Source organism: Ovis aries, chromosome 1 (assembly GCF_016772045.2).
Source record: "Ovis aries strain OAR_USU_Benz2616 breed Rambouillet chromosome 1, ARS-UI_Ramb_v3.0, whole genome shotgun sequence".
NCBI lineage: Eukaryota > Metazoa > Chordata > Mammalia > Artiodactyla > Bovidae > Ovis > Ovis aries.
In genome coordinates this window covers 21,552,014-21,572,527 of record NC_056054.1, presented here as the reverse complement: position 1 = coordinate 21,572,527, position 20,514 = coordinate 21,552,014, and the positions used below count along the sequence as shown (strand labels likewise).

At 47.7% G+C, this 20,514-nt stretch overlaps 1 protein-coding gene across 5 annotated transcripts; it reads left to right on the top strand.

Moving 5' to 3' along the window:
• Positions 1 to 785: 785 nt before the first annotated feature.
• LOC114114832 (taurochenodeoxycholic 6 alpha-hydroxylase-like) lies at positions 786 to 19,939 on the top strand. Of its 5 annotated transcripts, none has more exons than XR_009598933.1 (14): positions 786 to 1,021; positions 3,610 to 3,751; positions 4,379 to 4,423; positions 4,858 to 4,985; positions 5,942 to 6,066; positions 6,416 to 6,570; positions 7,062 to 7,168; positions 7,252 to 7,442; positions 7,540 to 7,673; positions 9,577 to 9,641; positions 9,785 to 9,861; positions 12,063 to 12,235; positions 15,454 to 16,421; positions 19,308 to 19,939. XR_009598933.1 is itself a non-coding variant. In XM_060408364.1 (13 exons), the coding sequence occupies exons 1-13, from the start codon at positions 827 to 829 to the stop codon at positions 15,594 to 15,596; spliced, it is 1,680 nt and encodes a 559-aa protein (XP_060264347.1). In that variant the 5' UTR covers positions 786 to 826; the 3' UTR covers positions 15,597 to 19,939. The 5 variants fall into 5 exon arrangements, 3 of the variants coding, with proteins under 3 accessions (XP_060264347.1, XP_027825538.2, XP_027825530.2); XR_009598931.1 differs by having other exon boundaries at positions 15,454 to 18,373; positions 18,966 to 19,939; XM_060408364.1 differs by having other exon boundaries at positions 15,454 to 19,939.
• Positions 19,940 to 20,514: the final 575 nt, after the last annotated feature.

Sequence of the window (20,514 nt, the reverse complement as noted above, 5' to 3'; positions counted from 1 at the left end):
CCCGTGGAAGTTTCAGTTGCCTTGGACAAATGAAAATGATTCATGTTGTCAAGCAGGGTATTTCAAGGCTATTTATACTAGAGAATTAAACCTGATTCTGAACAATATCACACTGTTAAATAAGACACCACAGGGATATTCTATTCAAGGAAGCTTTTTTTCTTTTTTAAAATCAGCTTGTTTGTTCTTTAACATTTTGTATTTTTTACTGAAGTGAAAGTTGCTCAGTAGGGTACAACTCTTTGCACCCCTATGGACTGTAAAGTGCCAGGCTCCTCTGTCTGTGGAATTCTCCAGGCAAGAATACTGGAATGGGTAGCCATTGCTTTCTCCAGGGGATCTTCCTGACCAAGGATCAACCTGGGTCTCCTGCATTGCAGGCGGATTAATCACCCTCTGAGCCACCAGCCCAATTTTTATTGGAGTACAGTCAATGATCAATGTGTGATAGTTTCAGGAGAACTCTGAAGAGACTCAGTCATTAGGAAGCTTTTAAAAATATTTACTTTTCTCTTTTATTTCAAACTGTCTAAAGGTTTAAAAAATGTAAGCAGATGATAGTTTGCAGTATCCTAGAACAACTCAAACTCTCAGATCAAGTTAGAAATACTATCTTCTCTTTATAATACTTACATTTTGTAACAAAAGAGAGATTGGTTTAAGAAAACAAATACAAAAAACAGCAACAAACCTGGAAGCCCAGTCTGAGCTCTGCCTTCACCTTCATCCTCCCCCAGGTGGGCGGGGACATCCTCCCAGATCAGGCTGGGTGCTCAGGGGAGGTCAGGCACAGTCAGGGAGTCAGTGATCCAGAAGCCACTGCACCATGAGTGTCTCTGCACTGAGCCCCTCCAGAGCCCTGGGCGGGGTCCCCGGGCTCCTGCAGGTGGTCTCGCTGCTCAGCCTGGTTCTGCTTCTGCTCAAGGCGGCACAGCTCTACCTGCGCAGACAGTGGCTGCTCAAAGCCCTTCATCACTTCCCGTCTCCTCCTTCCCACTGGTTCTATGGACACAAGCTGGAGGTAGGATGGAGCTGGATGGGGGAGTGGGAGGGTCGGGAGGGCCGGAGATCTAGAGCATGGTCACACTCAGCAAGCTCATACCTGGCCCTGTGGTTGCCTGAGAGCACAGATGTGCAGTCTGATGGATCAGCCCCGTGGGTTCACTGTGTGTGGGGACAACAGACAGGAATCTAAGAAGGTGTCAAGTCACAGGAAAAGAGGCTTATCTGCAAGGTTGGGTTACGTCAGGTGTGGAGACAAACTGGCTTGGTCCATTCAGACTAAGGGATTTTCTAGTCCTATACGGTCAGTGCCAGAAACCCACACCAGAGGCCACACACAGGAGCGAAGTTCCCAGGATGGGGCCAGATGAGGAAAACTGCCTGCTTGGTGTCCTCTCTCTGAACTATGAGCTCTTGGAACTGAGCCTGTAATCCTCCCACCCTCGGCCCCCAAAACAGAGCCTGCACAGAGTGGTGTCAGTCCATTGTGCGGAGGGACAGGCGGGAGGAAAAGGAGCAGCTTGCAGGTTGGGAGGGGCAGAACCTGCCCACCCAGCACTGGCACCAAAGCCTGGGGGTGGGGGAGCTCAGAGCAAAGTCAGGGCCCACATGGACATGGGTCACCAAGCCACCAAGGGTCTGTGGCTTAAACAAATTTTAGGAGATAATCACAGGTTGCAGAGAGCTGAGGTCCCACTCAGCAGCACGATTAGAGCAGAGTGCAGCCAAAGACGAGAACTAGAAGCAGCCCAAGCCCCATGCGGGCTGGCCCAGCACCTCTCTCCCCGCTCCTTCCTGATCTCCTGCACCCCAGGCCACTCAAGGTCCTCCCCCACTGCCTGTGCACACCAGCCTCTGGGACTCGGCTCCCATGTGCCCTCTCCCAGGAATGATCTCATCCCTCCTATGACTGTCTCACAAGCCCCAGGCCCAAGTCATTTTCATCCTGGGTTTCCCAGGAGAGGAGAGGACTCTCTTTTTCCCTTGGATGTCCTTCTCACAAGTCAGTGGTAACTGGATGCAGCTATCTCTCTCTGCAAGATCTTAGCGATGAGCTGCTTCTGGGAAACCTTGCCTCTGGCTCATGTTTCTATCCTGAAAGCATGTTGGTAAATTATGAGCCAAAGAAAGAGCAAGTGCAGGAAGACTTTCCTAACACCCAGGTCTGAGTTAGGCCCCCTTCCCCAAAGCCTCCCCATAGGCTTTGTCTTCTGTCCATCACCCTTTCATGACGCCCTCCGCTTATGGCCAGAAGCTCTCTCATCTATTTCACTAGCCTGCAGGCCACAAACAGACAAGCATCTAGAGCCACCTCCTAATTTAGCGCCTTCAATCTGTGTCTGGCACAGAGTTACTGCTCAGTAAACACAAGCTCAGTGAAGGAACGTGACCCAGAGTGGCCAATTTGCCTCAGAGCTGGTGAGTCTTGATGGTAGAAGGATGCTGGTAGAGGTCAGATACCAAAGTGCAGAGTGTTTGATTTGAGTTACACAGAAGCCATTGAAATAAAGACGATGTGACTATTTGGACCTTGCCTGGGATCAACTGTTGACAAGAAATCCAGAGGTAACAAAACAAACTGAGTCTGCAAAGGAGAGGAGAGGCAGTTGCTCTGTGGTAAAGATGCCAGGCCACCGGGCAGAGGGAAGCACGTGAGCAAAGACCTGGAAGAGGAGCAGGTGGACCCAGTGCAGGAGCGCTGGCAGCAGCATCCTGGGGGCATCGCAATGGGTCCTGTGGAATCGCCAGCCTGTCAGGGCAAGAAGACAGAGGGTAAATTCAGAAAGGAAAGGCCTCTGGGGTCCACACTCAGGTGTGCACAAAGGTTCCACTACAAGACGGGAAGTGCACAACAGTTTCTGACAATTAGTCAACGAAAATGAGATCAAAAATCCACATGTCAAAATCTTATTTCAATACCATTCTCATATGTGTACATGCTGAATCTGACCTACAACTGTGCACACATGCAATATGGAAAATAAGAGTACACTCACAACGTAATACTTAATTTTTTTCACTTAGTCATACACATTCCAAACATTCTTTCCTACTCATGTACATTAACAGGTATGCTGGGATAACATCAAACATATATATTATCAGGGTGGCAAAATGAAATTATATATAAAGTCAATTCTTAAAATATCTATCTCTTCTCTAAATAAACCAAATAATATGAAAAATTGCTTGCTTTCCCCAGGGGATCTTCCCAATCAGGCATGACCCAGGTCTCCCACTTTGTAGGTAAATTCATAATAGCTGACTTGCCAGAGAATCCCATCAAGTGATAGAAATTATCATAAATTGCTCAAGCAACTTTTTGACTGTGTGCAAATTATTTCCAAATGTTTCGCAAGCCCTGGAGTTATCTTTGATGTAAGATTCTGTAGGCAGTTTGTAGTGTTGGCCCGCAACTCTACTTGACATGGAACAGAATCCGATCTTCGCAGGCTGGATGGGATTCCAGGTCAGAAGTAATAGTTCTAACTCTTAATTCTGCTGATGGATGCAGAGTGATCACCTGGTACCCTTCCAGGCCTTCACCTCCCCTCCTGCCCTGAAACTAAAAGAGAGGTCATTGACTTGTGTTTCCCTTGGTGACAGTTCCAAGAGGAGGGTGAGCTGCCACACCTACTGAAAAGGGTAGAGAAATACCCAAGGGCCTGTGTTCGCTGGCTGTGGGGCACAAGGGCCTTTGTATTGGTCTACGACCCTGACTACATGAAGATGGTCCTGGGGAGATCAGGTGAGAGGGAAACCCTCAGCTGGAAACAATCTTCCATTTGAGTACATGCCCCTGGGTGTGAAATTCCAGAAGACACAGGCACATCAGATGCCAAGGCCTGAATTCCTCCAAACACCCACCCAACCAAAGCCAGAGAGGACAACATTATTTACTGTTATTAAATGCTTTACTCCTGGTGGGGCTGGATTCTCTTTTACGTCTCTTTTCTTTTTACAAACAAATTGAGATGATCCCAGACCTGGAGCCAATTCCCTGTCCACACGGTCCTAGGTTGGGCACCTTTCACTGTTGCCAGTCCTGGGTCTTGAGATGGCCAGACCACCACTGACTATAGAAAAATCAGACTCTGTCTCATTCTATGGCACAGAACAGAGTCTATGTTTCAGGGCAATTCACCATCTTAGTCCTGTGGGTGTTCTGCTCCGCAACACTGAGTCTACGTTCCTGGGACCATGGTGACTATCAGGACAGAGAGAGTCAGGGGTGGGAGGCAAGTGGGTGGTGGCTTCAGAGTGACTGCCATTTGAAAAGCACCAGGAAGGGAAGGGAGCCCAAGGTCTAGACCTCAGGTGCTCTAGAGGCTGTCTCCATGTTTGGTCCCATCCATCTTCCCTCCTTATTTTTCAGACCCAAAATCTCCAATTACCCACAGATTCGTAAAGCCCTGGATTGGTAAGTATATTTAAATACAACTGCCAACCACCCACCTGTTAGGTTTACCAAGAGTGGTCTCTTTGTGTAAATGGAGAAAAACAGGTGTCAGGCACCCTCATCTCTGAATCAAACCTCGTTTTTCTAAAACGCCACCAGTCTTTGTAACGGTGCTCTAGCCCTCCTGAAGCCTAGCTGCTTCTTCATCGCTTCTCAGTCTTTTCTAATGTTGCCTGACTTTTCGATAAGTTCTTTTATGACCTGCCCCCTTACACTTTTTTGACCTCATTGCTGTCATAGTCACCTGCTTTGGACAGACATACTGGAAATTCACATCCCTGAAGTATACTGGTTCGCTGACCCTTGCCCATGAAGAGACTTCTCTTGACACCCTTGGTTCCTCCCAAGAGGGCCCTAGTCTCTGTGACACCCATACACACCCATCTGTGGTTCAGGGACAGGTTTGCTGCTGTTGGAGGGGCAGACATGGTTCCAGCACCGGCGGATGCTGACACCAGCCTTCCACTATGACATCCTGAAGCCCTACGTGGGAATCATGGCCGACTCAGTCCGAGTGATGCTGGTGAGTCCATTGCTTGTCACCATACACACTAGAATCCAGCACAGCTGACAAAGTCCACTATCAGACACTTATGTCCCTCACACACCCATTGAATAGAGCCACCCAGAATGACGCACTCATGACTTTGTATGAGAGAGCACTCATTAAAGCTAGGTGGGACAGAGGAACATCTAGGCTCCAGCTTGGATCCATAATTTTCTCCTCACCAAGAGAAATCAGGGCCATGGTGTATTCAGGGTCCACTCTTCTATCTCCATGTTTGAACACAGGGGAGTAGATCAAGGAGGTCAGCTCAAATTGGCCCTGGCTGGCCTGGACAATGGCAGCTGCAGAGGCAGAGTGGACATCCCATGATGTCATGCAGGTGGGCTCTGGCCTGGGTTCCATGGATTCTGAACATCACTGAGCCACTCATGGGAGGAAATGAGCCCAGGTCTACACTCACAGAGCTGGGCCTTCACAAATATCATCTCTGATCCAGAACAGGTACCATCTGTTCTTAGCTAACATTAGATGAATGAAAGCAATTGAGTAGCTCATGCCCCTTCTAGGAGCTGCATTAGAGCCATTTTAGCTTTTCCTTGCCTTGAAATCTTTGCTTCCTAGTGTTGGATATCACCTGTCCACATCTGACATCAGGACACAGAAGTTCTCCCTCTGTCCCCTGAGACACTATGCTTTCTGCTCTGCCAAAGGTGGTTATTATCATAAATTATTCCAAATATTCAGAATCAGTTAGGATATTAGAGGAGAATATAACTGCGTGTATAAGAAAGATTCAGAAAAAATAGGCATCAACGTTACACATGGGTGTTACAGGCCAAAGTTGCTAAAACATGTCTGCTTAGAAGATGAGGAAATCTCATCTGCAGATGTAGAGACAGAGAGAAAGCCTGGCCTTGGCAGCACAGGTCTTCTAGGGGAGCAGAGCAGGGTCAGTCCCCATCCTTCCACAGGACAAGTGGGAGGAGCTTGTCAGCCAGGACTCACACCTGGAGATCTTTGGACATGTCTCCTCGATGACCCTGGACACCATCATGAAGTGCGCCTTCAGCCACCAGGGCAGCGTCCAGACGGACAGGTCAGTGACAGCTCTTCAAGGGCAGGGTCCTGTTTTCATGAATGGGAAGGACTTACCTGAGGGGCAGTAAGGGCAGTGTGGATGCTTATCAGCACAAAAAGTAACATTCTACAGAGAGACATGGACCATGGTCAAATTCCACCCAGACCACCCTTGACTCAGTCAGAGGTCCCTGACTCCTGCTCGGGGAGAAGCCTGGCCTCTCTGGACACTTGTAAAGGACTCCAGGGGGAGGGCTCCAGGGAAATGAGGCAGAAATCACAATGCCTCGGTGTGGCCTGAGGAATCTGACCCTCTCCAGGTCAGTGCCTCTCTCAACTCCAGTCTCTTCTGCGCCCTCTCCCTTCAGAAACTCCCAGGCCTACATCCAGGCCATCAGGGACCTCAGTCATCTGGTTGTTTCCCGACTGCGGAATGCTCTCCACCAGAACGACCTCATCTACAGGCTGACCCCTGAAGGCCGCTGGAACCACCAGGCCTGCCAGCTCGCCCATCAACACACAGGTTCCCCTCCCACCTGGGCTGGTCCCCCCTGACCACACACCCCCACCACAGCCAGCCCCCACCACAGCCCCGCCCCCACAGCTCCATCAGGCTCACGTGGCCTAGCCTTGACCCCATAGGCAAAGCCCAGACCCCTGCTTCCTCTTCAGGAGCTGGCACACACCCGCCTGCTGCAGGGACTGGGAACCCAGAGCTCAGGGTGTCAGGTGTTGAACAGGGAGTTACAGGAGTCACCAGGTTGGTGATGCCTGAGTGAGACCCCTCCCAGCAGCATTCAGGCAGAGCCCCCCGGGCTGTGCTAGAGTCGGGATTCCCGTCTGGAGTAGAATATGTTGGAACTCTAATCCCTGACATGCTCAGCCAGTCCCAACCTCACCCTCATTCACCTGGCACCCAGACTGGGCCTGAAGGGCAGAGGGGCTTATGGTGGTTGCAGACTCTGAACCGCCCAGAGTCCTCAGCTCTGGCTGGGAACCACTGCTCTGGGACAGATGCAGTGATCAAGGAGAGGAAGGCTAACCTGCAGAAGGAGGGAGAGCTGGAGAAGGTGAGGAGCAGGAGGCACTTGGACTTCCTGGACATCCTCCTCTTTGCCAGAGTGAGTGTGGGCAGGAGAGGCCTGAGCCTTTGGGCAGAAGCACACAGGAAGGGCGTACCTGCACTCTGGCCCTGCCTCCACAGATGGAGAATGGGAGCAGCTTGTCTGATGAGGACCTCCGTGCCGAGGTGGACACGTTCATGTTTGAGGGTCACGACACCACAGCCAGTGGCATCTCCTGGATCCTCTATGCTCTAGCCTCCCACCCAGAACATCAGCAGAGGTGTCGGGAAGAGATCCAGAGCCTCCTTGCGGATGGTGCTTCCATAACCTGGTGAGTGTCCTGGAGATGGAAGAACCCTGTCCTACCTGAACTCAAGAGAATCCGTGGTTGTCCAGTCCTGCCTGCCCTCAGATGGGCTTCCTTTCAGGGACCATCTGGACCAGATGCCCTACACCACCATGTGCATCAAGGAGGCCATGAGACTCTATCCACCAGTACCAGTCATTGGCAGAGAGCTTAGCAAGCCCATCACCTTCCCTGATGGACGCTCCTTACCTGCAGGTATGAACTTCACCTCCCCACTCAGCTAAGCACTCTGTAGGACACATGCTAGATCAGAAATCCACCTGTGCATTTCCAGTTTCAGGATGCTCGGGCTCTTGTCTGCCTGAAGATAATATTTATTCTCTAGTTTGAATGAGCTTTAAAGAATTCTTTTCCATAAATCCTAGGATTAATACTACCATATATTAAATAATCCTACTGCTAGGAACATACCTTGGGAAAACCAGAATCCAAAAATCACATGTGCCGCAGTGTCCATTGCAGCATTGTTTACAATAGCCAGGACGTGGAGGCAACCAAGGTGTTCACTGATAGATGAATGGATAATGAAGCTGCGGTCCGTACACACAATGGAATATCACTCAGTATAAAATGGAACAAATATGAGTCAGTTGCAGTGAGGTGGAAAAATCTACAGCGTGTTATACAGAGTGAAGCACTCAGAAAGAGAAAAACAAATATCGCATATTAACACACACACGTAAACATAGACTCTAGGAAAATAGTGCTCATGAATGTATTTGCAGAGCAGGAATGTAGATGCAGACACAGGGAATGGACTTGTGGATGCAGGAGGGGAAGGAGAGGGTAGGACAAGTTGAGAAAGTAACATCGGCACAGATAGACTATCATGTGTAAAATACTAGTATGTATCTAGTGGAAAGCTGCTATATAAAGGGAAGCCCAGCCTAATTCTCTGAAATGGCCTAGCAGGGTGGAATGGGAAGGGCGAGAGAGGTGCAGGATGGAGGGGATATAGCTGTTGTTTAGTTGCTAAGTCATGTCTGGCTCTTTTGCGACCCCAGAGTGTAGCCCACCAGGCTCCACTGTCCATGACATTTGTCAGGCAAGAATAAGGAAGTGAGTTGCCATTTCCCTCTCTCTATATATAGATACATAACTGCACCTTGTGGAGGAGTCTGGTAGGCTGCAGTCCATGGGGTTGCAAAGAGTTGGACATGACTGAGTGACTTCACTTTCACTTTTCACTTTCCTGCATTGGAGAAGGAAATGGCAACCCACTCCAGTGTTCTTGCCTGGAGAATCCCAGGGAAGGGAGAGCCTGGTGGGCTGCCGTCTATGGGCTCTCATAGAGTCAGACACGACTGAAGCGACTTAGCAGCAGCAGCAGCAGCAGCATGGCAGAAACTAACACACCTTTGGAAAGTAACTAACCTCTACTGAAAGAAAAAAATGTTTGACACAAAACCTGAATGCAACAAAGGGCAACAAGTAAATGTTGACCCTTCTGTGTGGTCTTATGATGGAGCCTAAAATTCTAATTCTTGAATCATGAAGGCAGAAGCAGGGGGAGGCATGGTGCTTCCAAATGGGGTGTAAATAAGGGAGGGCGCTCAAGAGACTCCACTGACATGGGTCATAGGCTCTAGTCTCTGAGGTGCCCTCTGGCGGATGGCAAGGAGCAGGTGATGATGAGGTCTGAGAGCCCTGCCATGGCTGGAGGCCACCCACTGACTCAGCACCCAGTGGGTCTGAATCCCAGCCCGTTCCCTCCTAATTGTGGGATCATAGACCCAACCCTTAACCTCTCTGAGGCTCAGGTGCTTCATGGGCTTGTGGGGACAGGAGTGCTTGCGTGAGGATTAAATGATTCTTGCACATTCCCCAGGTTCATGATGGCACTTGATAAATGTGAGTTGTCACCTGAGCTGCTCCTAAGTGTATCCTTGCCGTTCCTTTAATTCTCAGTCCTGGGCTGTGGTCACCTACCCCTAATCTGTGACCGTGTGCTTTGTCATGCCCCGCCCACCTGTCTTGAAAGAGCATCATTCCATTCAGAGTGACGGAGGCTGCTCCCATGATGGCTCCCGGGGCTTTTGCGAGGCCACACATCCCCTGCACTATGGGACCATCAGCTTCTCTCTCCTCTGCCCCACAGGAATCTTACTGTCCCTCTCCATTTATGGGCTTCATCACAACCCAAAGGTGTGGCCGAACCCAGAGGTACGATGGACGTGGGAGGAGGAGATGGGGCCTCTCTCGACACCAAACCCTTCCCCTGCTCCCTCTCCGGGATTCTTATCCCCCAGTGCATTCATGTGAGGGGTTTGACCCCGAATGTCCAGGCCCTGGTGCTCTCTCTGCAGGTATTTGACCCAACCCGGTTCGCACCAGGTTCTACTCGACACAGCCATGCCTTCCTGCCCTTCTCAGGAGGATCCAGGTGAGGCCTCTGTACTGGGGGAAGCAAGTGTCACTGGTTGCTACCCGATGTGTGTGACTGTCTACCTTCATATGAGGAGCATGAAGTTCCGTCCTTGTATGTTGATGAGCTGAGAAGGAGGCGTGGGTCTCCATGTACAAGAAGGTCTTCAGGACCCACCACAATGACAGACCTCCCACTGTCCACAAGGATTGACCTCATTTCCATGTCCGTGGCCAATCCAAAGTATCCAGGGTTTTCCTCACTGTAGGAGTATGACGTTATAGCATTACAGTCTTCATGACATTTAAACTACACATGTTTGGTTAACACCATTTCAGTCACACAATTATCTTCATTGAAAGATGATTTTTTCTGTTCCCACCTTCCTAGTCAGCCCCGTGCCTTTCTGCTTAATTCACCTGTCCGCCCACACTGTATTCGTCGTGCTTGCTTGGATTGGGAATTCCATGTCCTGAGGCTTCAAGTTATGTATGTGATCAGTTATAGTTGTTTGAAGAAAGTTTCACAGTCATGAGTATGTTCTCACTTCCTGCACTAACATCCAACATAGATTTGACTGTGTATTAATATAACCATGACAGATATTTTCTGTTGCCAAAATTCTTTATTAAAAAGCAGAGTTTAGACACCATGGTCCCAGATTATACAGAGTAATGTTAGTAAGAACAGTCTTAAAGTGGAGGACAATCAAGCCTGCTTTGGGGAGTCTATTGCTGATCCTGCTCATGATGCCAGTTTCTCACTGCTCATACTGTGCACACTGTTTGCTGAACGCAGGATAGATGCAAAGCATCAGCTAAGAGGCTGGAGGAGGACTGGAGGAGCCATAGGGACTGCAGACACGTTTATTCTGTCCTGGCTGTGTTATGGCCGCCATAACACAGCTCTGTCCTGCCTGACACAGCTGCCGTAGCAGCAGCCATAAAAACCATAACATAACCTCATATAATATAACCATGATGTTGGTCCAACTTAGCCCCAGTGCAGTAGTAACCAGGGCTTTCATAGCGAAACTCATAAAGGCGTACCTCACACCTCCCCCAGAGCTTTTGCAGGTGGAACTTAGATACCAAAAGTAGCCAGAGTCCAAGCGAGTACCATGTGATGCATGTGCGCAGTGCTATAGGTAATCCAGCTCTTCCATAATCATTAGTTACAAACCCCGAGGCAACAGTGAGAGGCCTCAGGGAGAGAGCGCCTGACAATGCCATCTTGGCTAATTTGCTCTTTCCCTACAGGAGGGAGAGTATTTTGTGTTTGACATGTGCATTTGAAAAATCTATCGCATGTAAACATAAAGCACCCTTGAGAAAGCTATTAGCCTGATTGATACACTCCTAAATGATTGCTGTGAAGATCTTAAAGGGCACAGAACCTCCCCTGAAATAGTAACTTCAGTGGCTTTGTAACTTAGTAGAAACAAGTTTTTTTTTGACTGTACAGACCTAGGAAATTTTCAGCTGGTGAATCAACCTTTACAGAACAGTGTTGAAGTAAACTGCCTTCCTGAATTGATTCTAGGATTTGGTTTATGCCAGGGTCCAGTTCTTCCTTGTAGACATGGCTGCAGGTCATTCAGTTGCTGCTAGAGGGCAGGAGGGACTCGGCAGCTTGATTCCTACGTCAGACTGAATATTTCTTTTCTTCTCATTCCACTTGAGTTGTTTTCAATTCAGTCAATATTGTTCAAATGTGAAAGTATGTATTAAGCGTGTCTCCGTGTGCCAAGACCTGTGCTAGGAGATGGGAACACGGGGATGATAACGCCGTCCTCCCCCAGGGCTCACTGTCAACAACATGTCTACTTCAACAGACATCATTCACCCATCCGCTCTCTCACTCATTCAGTCCTTGAGCAGACTGTGGGGGGATCAATGCCCTGGGCTTTCCTGAAACCAGGAATTGCCAGTGGATGAGTGAATAAAGTACTAGTTCACAGTTCTTGATCACTTAACTTGACTCTGCGGTTTAAAGCGCTGATGCTCCCCAGGTTTTCCTGCTGAGAGCAGGAGTATGAGTTAGGAGCAGTCCTTAGAAAGGTGGGCTTTGTCATCTGTCAGGGCAAGAGTTTTGCTGGCAAGTTCAGTGGGATGAGTAAGGAAGGGATCAGATCTTGACCACAGGAGGAGAGCCCTGATTCCCTGTGCTCAGCAGGGGTTAGAAGCCTCTGCTTACTTCCTTTTTATCTCCCAACCTAGGAACTGCATCGGGAAGCAGTTTGCCATGAATGAGTTGAAGGTGGCCGTGGCCCTGACCTTGCTTCGCTTTGAGCTGTCACCAGATCCCGCCAGGGTCCCTGTGCCCGTGCCAGTCGTTGTGCTGAGATCCACAAATGGGATCCACCTGCAGCTCAGGAAGCTCTCTGATTCAGGTAGGGACAAGGACAAGCTCTGAGGGCCCCTGTCTGCCATCCCGTCTTGCTGTCACTCTCCCTGTCCTTGCCCCTTTGCCCACTTCCTGCTTTTGTCTGCCCCCCTGCCAGCTTGCGTCATGTCCTGCCCCCTGCCCAGCAGCAGACTTTCTGCCCTTCTCCTCTCACCTTTCTCCAGGCTCCCTATGTGCTGTCCCTCCATCTGTCTCTGACCCCTTGTATCTCTCACTGTCTACCTGAATCCTGATCACCCAACACCCTCCAATCTGTCTGTTCTCTCCTGTATTTCTCCCCTTCTGCCTGCCTCTCTGTCCCTGAATTCACTTCTGTTTTGATGGTAAAATGAATTGTGTCTGCCTTAGGGACTTAGAACAACACAAAATTATCCTCTGATGGCTCTGGAGTGAGAAGTCAGAAAAGGGTTTCCCTGGACACAACCAAGATGTTGACACGCCCCTCATCCAGGGACCTGGGACAGGATCCTGCTTTTTGTCATTTTTGCATCTAGAGCTTCAATCCTTGCATTCCTTGGCTCCTGGGCCTTCCTCCACATTCAAATCCAGCAGCATCTTCAAATGTCCCTCTGCTTCTATCTTCACATAACCCTCTCTTTCATCAAGACTTTGTGCTTAGCTGGGCAACTCAGATCGAACAGGCTTATTCTGGGGTTCTGGGAACTAGGACAAGAACACCTGGGGAGCCATCCCTGGACCTGTTAAATCCTGTGTGCCTCCCTTCGCCCTGGGCCACTGCTCTCTCCTGTGTGAGATGGGTCTACCCCCGTTTCACTCACATGGCTTCCTCTTTCCCCATCCCTGGATAAAGTGCACAATATCATACGGAATGTGTGTGTCTTGTCTGAAAGGAGTTGGATGAAGCAGAAGAGAGAGAAGGGGAGGGAATAACAGCAGGGAGGAGGAGGGGAGATAACAGCTGCTCTGTGAGGCCGAGGCCTAGTAGGGAGAGCATGTCCAGCCCCCCTGCAGCTTCACACTCTGGAGTCACTCAAGCCCCACAGCCTGCCTGGCGTCTGAGGCTCCCATGACAGCTGAGTCAGAAGAAAGGCCTCGTCACCTGAGGCTCAGAGGGAAGACACTCACTCCAACACCTGTCAGGGAGGGAGCCTGCCTCTTCTGTGGTAGCTTCCTCACCACATCTGTAGAGGGGCCCAGCCAGCGCCCACCCTGTCCTGAGCAGGGAAGACTTACAGACTTTGTCAGGCACAAAGGCCTCCTTCACCCTAGAAGAGATTTGAGAAGAGCCCAGCCTGGCCATGTCACTAGCCCCCTGGCAGCCATTCCTCATGGGCAGGGCCTGCAGGCTCCTCAGATGCCACAAGGGGTGGGTGTGTGTGTGTGCCGGAAGGCCTGGAGGAACCAGCTGGGCACAAGTCTTAGATGCCACACAGGGAGAAGCCAGCCCCTCAGGACACTTGTAAATACTGAGCTTCTCCAGAGGGTAAGGCAGAAATGACAATGCCTCAGTTGGGAATGCAAACTAGTTTAGCCACATGGAGAACAGTGTAGAGATTCCTTAAAAAACTGGAAATAGAACTGCCATATGACCCAGCCATCCCACTTCAGGGCATACACACTGAGGAAACCAGAATTGAAAGAGACACGTGTAGCCCAGTGTTGATCGCGGCACAGTTTACCATAGCCAGGACATGGAAGTAACCTGGATGTCCATCAGCAGATGAGTGGATAAGGAAGTTGTGGTACATATACACATCAGGATATTACTCAGCTGTAAAAAAGAATGCATTTGAGTCCGTTCTAATGAGGTGGAGGAAACTGGAGCCTATTATCCAGAGTGAAGTAAGTCAGAAAGACCAATACAGTACATTACCGCATATATTTAGAATTTAGAAAGATGGTAATGATGACCCTACATGGAAGACAGCAAAAGAGACACAGATGTAAAGAACAGACTTTTGGACTATGTGGGAGGAGGCAAGGGTGGGGTGATATGAGAGAATAGCACTGAAACATGTGTATTAGCATATGTAAAACAGATGACCAGTGCCAGCTCAATACATGAAGCAGGGCACTCAAAGCTGGTGCTCTGGGACAACCCAGAGAGTTGGGGTGGGAGGGGGGTTCAGGATGGGGGGACTCATGCACACCCGTGCTCGGTCAACGTTTGGGAACAACCACCACAATACTGTGAAGTAATTAGCCTCCACTTAAAATAAATAAATAAATAAAAGCAATGGAGGCAGTGTGGAATAATTATTAAAAAAATGATTGAATTTGTTTACAAAACAGAAATGATGTACAGTCATAGAAACATGCATTAGCTTAACCAAGGAAAAAGGGAGAAAGGAATAAATTCAGAGCATGGAATTATTCGATAAACACTACTGTATATAAAGTAGATAAATATCAAGAATTTAGTGTGAGCACAGGGAATCTTATTCAACATATTTTGATAACCTATAATGGAGAAGAATCTGGAAAAGAATATGTATGCATATGGTGCATATATCTGAGTCACTTTGCTGTGCAACTAAACTAACACAGTATTGCAAATCAACTAGAAGTCAATCAAGTAAAAAAAAAAAAAAGCACCATACATTGGCCTTTAATTTCGAGCATTTACACTCTCCTGGAGAACCTTACCTCAGACATGCCAGCACCTAGAGGTGCTGTATACCCACCCCTCCTAAAGGTATTTTTCTGGTTCTGGAATGCATAACTAGACCACATATATTCATCAGTTGGTAAAGAAGAAGTAGCTAAATTTAGGGGTTTAATGTTTCCAGCTTCACTGGGATCTTCCCATATGTCCCCATTCCAATTTCAGGTTCCCATTACTTCCCAGTAAATGCTCACACTTTGGCAGAAGATTGGGAAATCAATTTGCATGTAATGCAGACACTGACAGGATGAGACTCTGGATTTAGTTTTCACAAATGTCAGCCCTGGCTGAGGCCCTGTGGCTACAGGAAACAAAGGTTTCTTTCAGGTCAGATATTGAAGCTTTCTGGTCAGTTATGTGTAGTTTGGCCTGGGAATTTGAATTCCCAACCTCATCCATTTCCTTCAGTGCTTTCACCAGTACAGCTAGGAACAACCAGCTGGTTTACTAAACTCTTTAATTTGACTGAAAAGTTCTAAAATATTGAATATATGGTCATCAGAATCTTGCTTTTTGTAAAAATTTGGTTAGTAACATCCAATGATGATGTGTTGTGTATCTTTATTTAAAATCCTCAGAGATGATGCTCTTAAAGGACCACACTCAATATGTCAGCAAATTTGGAAAACTCAGCAAAGGTCAGTTTTCATTCCAATTCCCAAGAAGGGCAATGCTAAAGAATGTTCAAACTATATATCCTTGTGCTCACATTACATGCTAGCAAGATTATGCTCAAAATCCTTCACGCTAGGATTCAGCAGTATGTGAATTGAGAATTTCCAGATGTGGAAGCTGGGTTTAAAAAATAGAGGAACCAGAGATCAAATTATCAACATTCGTTGGATCATTGAGAAAGCAAGGAATTCCAGAAAAACATCTACTTCTGCTTCATTGACTATGCTAAAGCCTTTGACTATGTGGATCACAACAAACTGTGGAAAATTCTTCAAGAGATGGGAATACCAGATCACCTTACCTGCCTCCTGAGAAACCTGAATGATGCTGGTCAACAAGCAACAGTTAGAACTGGACATGAAACAACAGACTGGTTCCAAATCGAGAAAGGAGTACGTCAAGGCAGTATATTGTCACCCTGTTTATTGAGTTTATATGCAGCATATATCATGCCAAATGTTGGGCTGGCTGAGTCACAGACTGGAATCGAAATCGCCGGGAGAAATACCGACAACTACAGATACGCAGATGATACCACTCTAATGGCAGAAAATGAAGAGGAACTAAAAGCCTCTTAATAAGAGTGAAAGAAGGGAGTGAAAAAGCTGGCTTGAAACTCAGTATTCAAAATACTAAGATCATGGGATCTGATTCCAGCAATTCATGGCAAAAAGAAGCAGAAAAAGTGGAAGCAGTGACAGATTTTATTTTCTTGGGCTCCTAAATCACTGTGGATGGTGACTGCAGCCATGAAATTTGAGACACTTGCTTCTTGGATGGAAAACGATGCTAAAACTACATAGCATATTAAAAAGCAGAGACATTATTTTGCTGACAGCGATCCATATTGTCAAAGCTAAGGTTTTTTTCAGTGGTCATGTACGGATGTGAGAGTTGGACCATAAACAAGGCTGAGCGCCAAAGAATTGTTGCTTTTGATTTGTGCTGCTGGAGAAGACTCCTGAGAGTCCCATGGACTGCCAGGAGATGAAACTAGTCATTCCTAAAGGAAATCGACCTTGAATACTCATTGGAAGGACTGATACTGAAGCTGAGGCTCCTGTACTTTGGCTACATGATATGAAGAACAGACTCATTGGAAAAGACCCTGATGCTGGGAAATACTGAGTGCAGGAAGAGAAGGGGGTGGCAGAGGATGTGATGGTTGGATATAATGTCCAATTCAATGGACATGAATTTGAGCAAACTCCAGGAGAAAGTGAAGAACAGAGAAGCCTGGCATGCTGCAGTCCATGGCCACAAAGAGTCAGACTCAACTTAGCAACGGAACAACAACAACATTGCTACCTCATGCCCTAGACTACCTGGGTCCTCTTTACCATTGACTGCATAGTCGTTAGTGTCTTTCCAGCTACTTCTATTAGAGAACCAGTTCCATCCAGAAGCCAATTCAGGAAACTCATCCCCAAGATTTTGCTGCTCTTCAACATTATGGGTAGCAAAATCTGAGATAGTCTGAGTTCTAACAGAGAAACAGAACCAGCAGAATAGACGTCCACACAGGGAAAAAGACAAACGCAGCAGGAGAAGGTGCCTGAGCGCTGCTTCTCTGCCCAGCCACGAGTTCTCCTGCCTCCTTCTCTGCCATCCCACTAGGAAGCTGAACAGCTGAGCTTAAGAAAGGATCATGGGGACCAGGCAGTCCGCTGGATCAGATAACTGAGTGGGAACAGGGCAGGGAGAGCCAGGCCAGGCAAGATCCTTCTCACACAGCACCAAAGGGGAGTGGGAAGGGCAGGGAAGGCAGGTGCTCACTCACCAATCCACTAGAGAAGAAGTCATGTATACCTTGTCCTTAGGATCTTTAGGACACAGAGAAGACTGAGTCAGGCAGAGACTGAGGGATTCCCTGAGGATGCCAGGTGAGAAATAAAGTGAGTCCCCACCTGGCCAGACTTTAGGTGCAGGTCCAGGACCCCTCCACACATGGCATCTTGAGCCCTGTGCTCTCAGGAGCTTCAACTTCTCCCAGGAGCCCTGACCTTCTCCAGTGTACACAGCTTGGCAAATCAAGGTCATAGATGTTTAGGAAGCCTAGGAACTGTCCAAACCAGAGTCGATGGGCATAAGAAAACTGAGGGGCCCAGGACACCACCTTGTTCAAACTCCTGGTTTACTGGATCTGAAATAGCAACAGAAGGCCTGCCTCTCATGAACCCAGGGACACCCGCCAGGCCAGCAGGGAACAGGGAAAGCTGCCCGGGAAGATGTAGGGAGCACCCCTCCCTGCACGATAAACAAGTAAACAGTGAAGTAAAATGACTGCAGACAGTACTAAGTACTAAGAAGGAAATAAGCACAGCGCTGGGAGACAGACTGACAGGGAGGCCCTGTTTAGATAGAGAGACCCAGGATGGACTCTTTTTGGAGAGGACATTCAAGGTCAACCGCGGGATGATAATGGAGCTGACCCTGCGAAGAGTAAGGGGAGGGGCATTCCAGGTAAAGGGAGGAGCAAGCAGTGTCTGGAGTAGGAAAAAATATTGTGTCTCCCGGGAGCTGCCACTAGATGGCGCTGTAGTCGGAGATAAGGTTGGCGAGATTGTCTAGAGGGTGGTGTATGCTCTAGGACTGAGAACATAGAAAGGAGCTGGCACCATGCCAGCACATAGCAAGCTGATACAAAATGAATGAGAGGCAGGAATTAGCAAAGCTGGAGTTATAAATTTAAGGTGATGGTCTTAATTCTGACACTGACTTGTTTTGTGTCTTGAAAAATCCACTATCCCTGATTTCTTGTCCATAAAACAAGGTTAATAACCCACGGTATTGCCTGGAAAATCCCATGGACAGAGGAGGCTGGTGGGCTATAGTCCGTGGGGTTGCAAAGAGCCGGACACGACTGAGCGACTTCACTTACTCACTTACTTAGTGATTGTGCTTTCGGAGAAGGCAATGGCACCTCACTCCAGTACTCTTGCCTGGAAAATCCCAGGGACGGCGGAGCCTGGTGGGCTACAGTCCATGAGGTCTCTAGGAGTCGGACACGACTGAGCGACTTCACTTACTCACTTACTTAGTGATTGTGCTTTTGGAGAAGGCAATGGCACCTCGCTCCAGTACTCTTGCCTGGAAAATCCCAGGGACGGCGGAGCCTGGTGGGCTGCCGTCTCTGGGGTCGCACAGAGTCAGACAGGACTGAAGCGACTTAGCAGCAGCAGCAGCAGCAGCAGTGATTGTGCTTTAGAAAGTATAAGCTCTGTGTAAACATTGAAGAGACAGCTTTAAAACCTTTATGGCTTTTACTGCCAGCATTGTGCAGAGTAGGGAAAAAGGATTCTGTGTTTCTCACAATCATTTCTCTGTCTAAATCCAGGCCAAAAGAGGTGACATAAATTTGTTCTTGTTCAGTCCCTCAGTCGTGTTTGACTCTTTGTGACCCCATGGACTGCAGCACGTCAGGCTTCCTTATCCTTCACCATCTCCTGGAGCTTGTTCAAAATCATGTCCATTGAGTCAGTGATGCCATCCAACCATCTCGTCCTCTGGCATCCCCTTCTCCTCCTGCCTGCAATCTTTCCCAGCTTCACGGTCTTTGTCAGCTCTTCCCATGAGGTAGATGAAGTATTGGAATGTCAGCTTCAGCATCAGTCCTTCCAATGAATATTCAGGATTGATTTCCTTTAGGATTGACTGGTTTGAACTCCTGGCAGTCCAAGGGACTCTCTAGAGTCTTCTCCAACACCACAGTTCAAAAGCATCGATTCTTCGACACTTAGCTGTCTTCATGGTCCAGCTCTCACATCCATACGTGACTACTGGAAAAGCCATAGCTTTGACTTTACATACCCTTGTCAGTAAATAATGTCTCTACTTTTTCATATGCTGACTAGGCTTGTCATGGTTTTCCTTCCAAGGAGCAAATGTCTTTTAATTTCATGGCTTCAGTTACCGTCCGCAGCGATTTTGGAGCCCAAGAAAAAAAAGTCTGTGACTGTTTCCATTGTTTCTCCATGTAATTGCCCTGAAATGATGGGGCCAGATGCCATGATATTAGTTTTTTGAATGTTGAGTTTTAAGCCAGCTCCCACGGGGGTGATACATAGTGATTCCTGGCTAAAATAGAGATTTGGTTTCTGACTTCCACTGCATGGGGAAAGCAAGCAAATGTTTGGCTTGAAAGACTTTTCCTGGAACTTGCTGTCTTTATATGAGGGTAAAAGTAAACAAGATATGTTAAGCTGCATCAGCATCAAACCCAACTTTTTCAAATGCAGAGAACAAGAAGTGTCTGTAACCTCCCCGCAGCAGTCATCACTACAAGCTGCTGGCTTGGAAATTGACTACATTCCCTCTTCCATCTTTCTATTGCCTATAACCTGAACCAGGAAGCATTCTGAAATAAAAATATTGAGTTTCTTGTTAAAATATGGCAGTAAAAACTGACTCTAGTCTGTTGAAGATTATGATTTAACTAGTCCAAAGTTACACTTCTTCCCTCTTTCATTCATTCAGATGATTTGATTTCATTCAAATCAGTAAGTATTTACTGAGGATCATCAGTAGGTACTGTCTTCTGGTCCAGGTTATGGAAATTATAAGGACGTAGAATGCTTAGTGACAACTTTCAAGGAATCCTTGGTTGGGTTAGGTGAGTACCAAATGAGTGGAAAAAATATTTACTGGTTAATTTAAAGAGTTTAGCTCATACTTTAGCTAAATGGTTTCACTTTGTAAAAAGCTCGTTGAAAATTCTCCATAAACATCATTTTCAGTGATTGCTTCATCTAACCACAGAGTTTGCCAACACTTTCTCACAAAGGCAGCCCTGAGTAGTGAGGCTGCGTTTATACGAATACATGAAGTTGATAACCTGAAAGACTCTCCCTGCTACTTGGAACACTGGAAAACAGATCAAACATGAAACGCCCTTGGAAAATTGGGTTGCATTCATATATGGATGACAGCTCAACCCATTCATTATCTTTTTCTGCTCGTGGTTA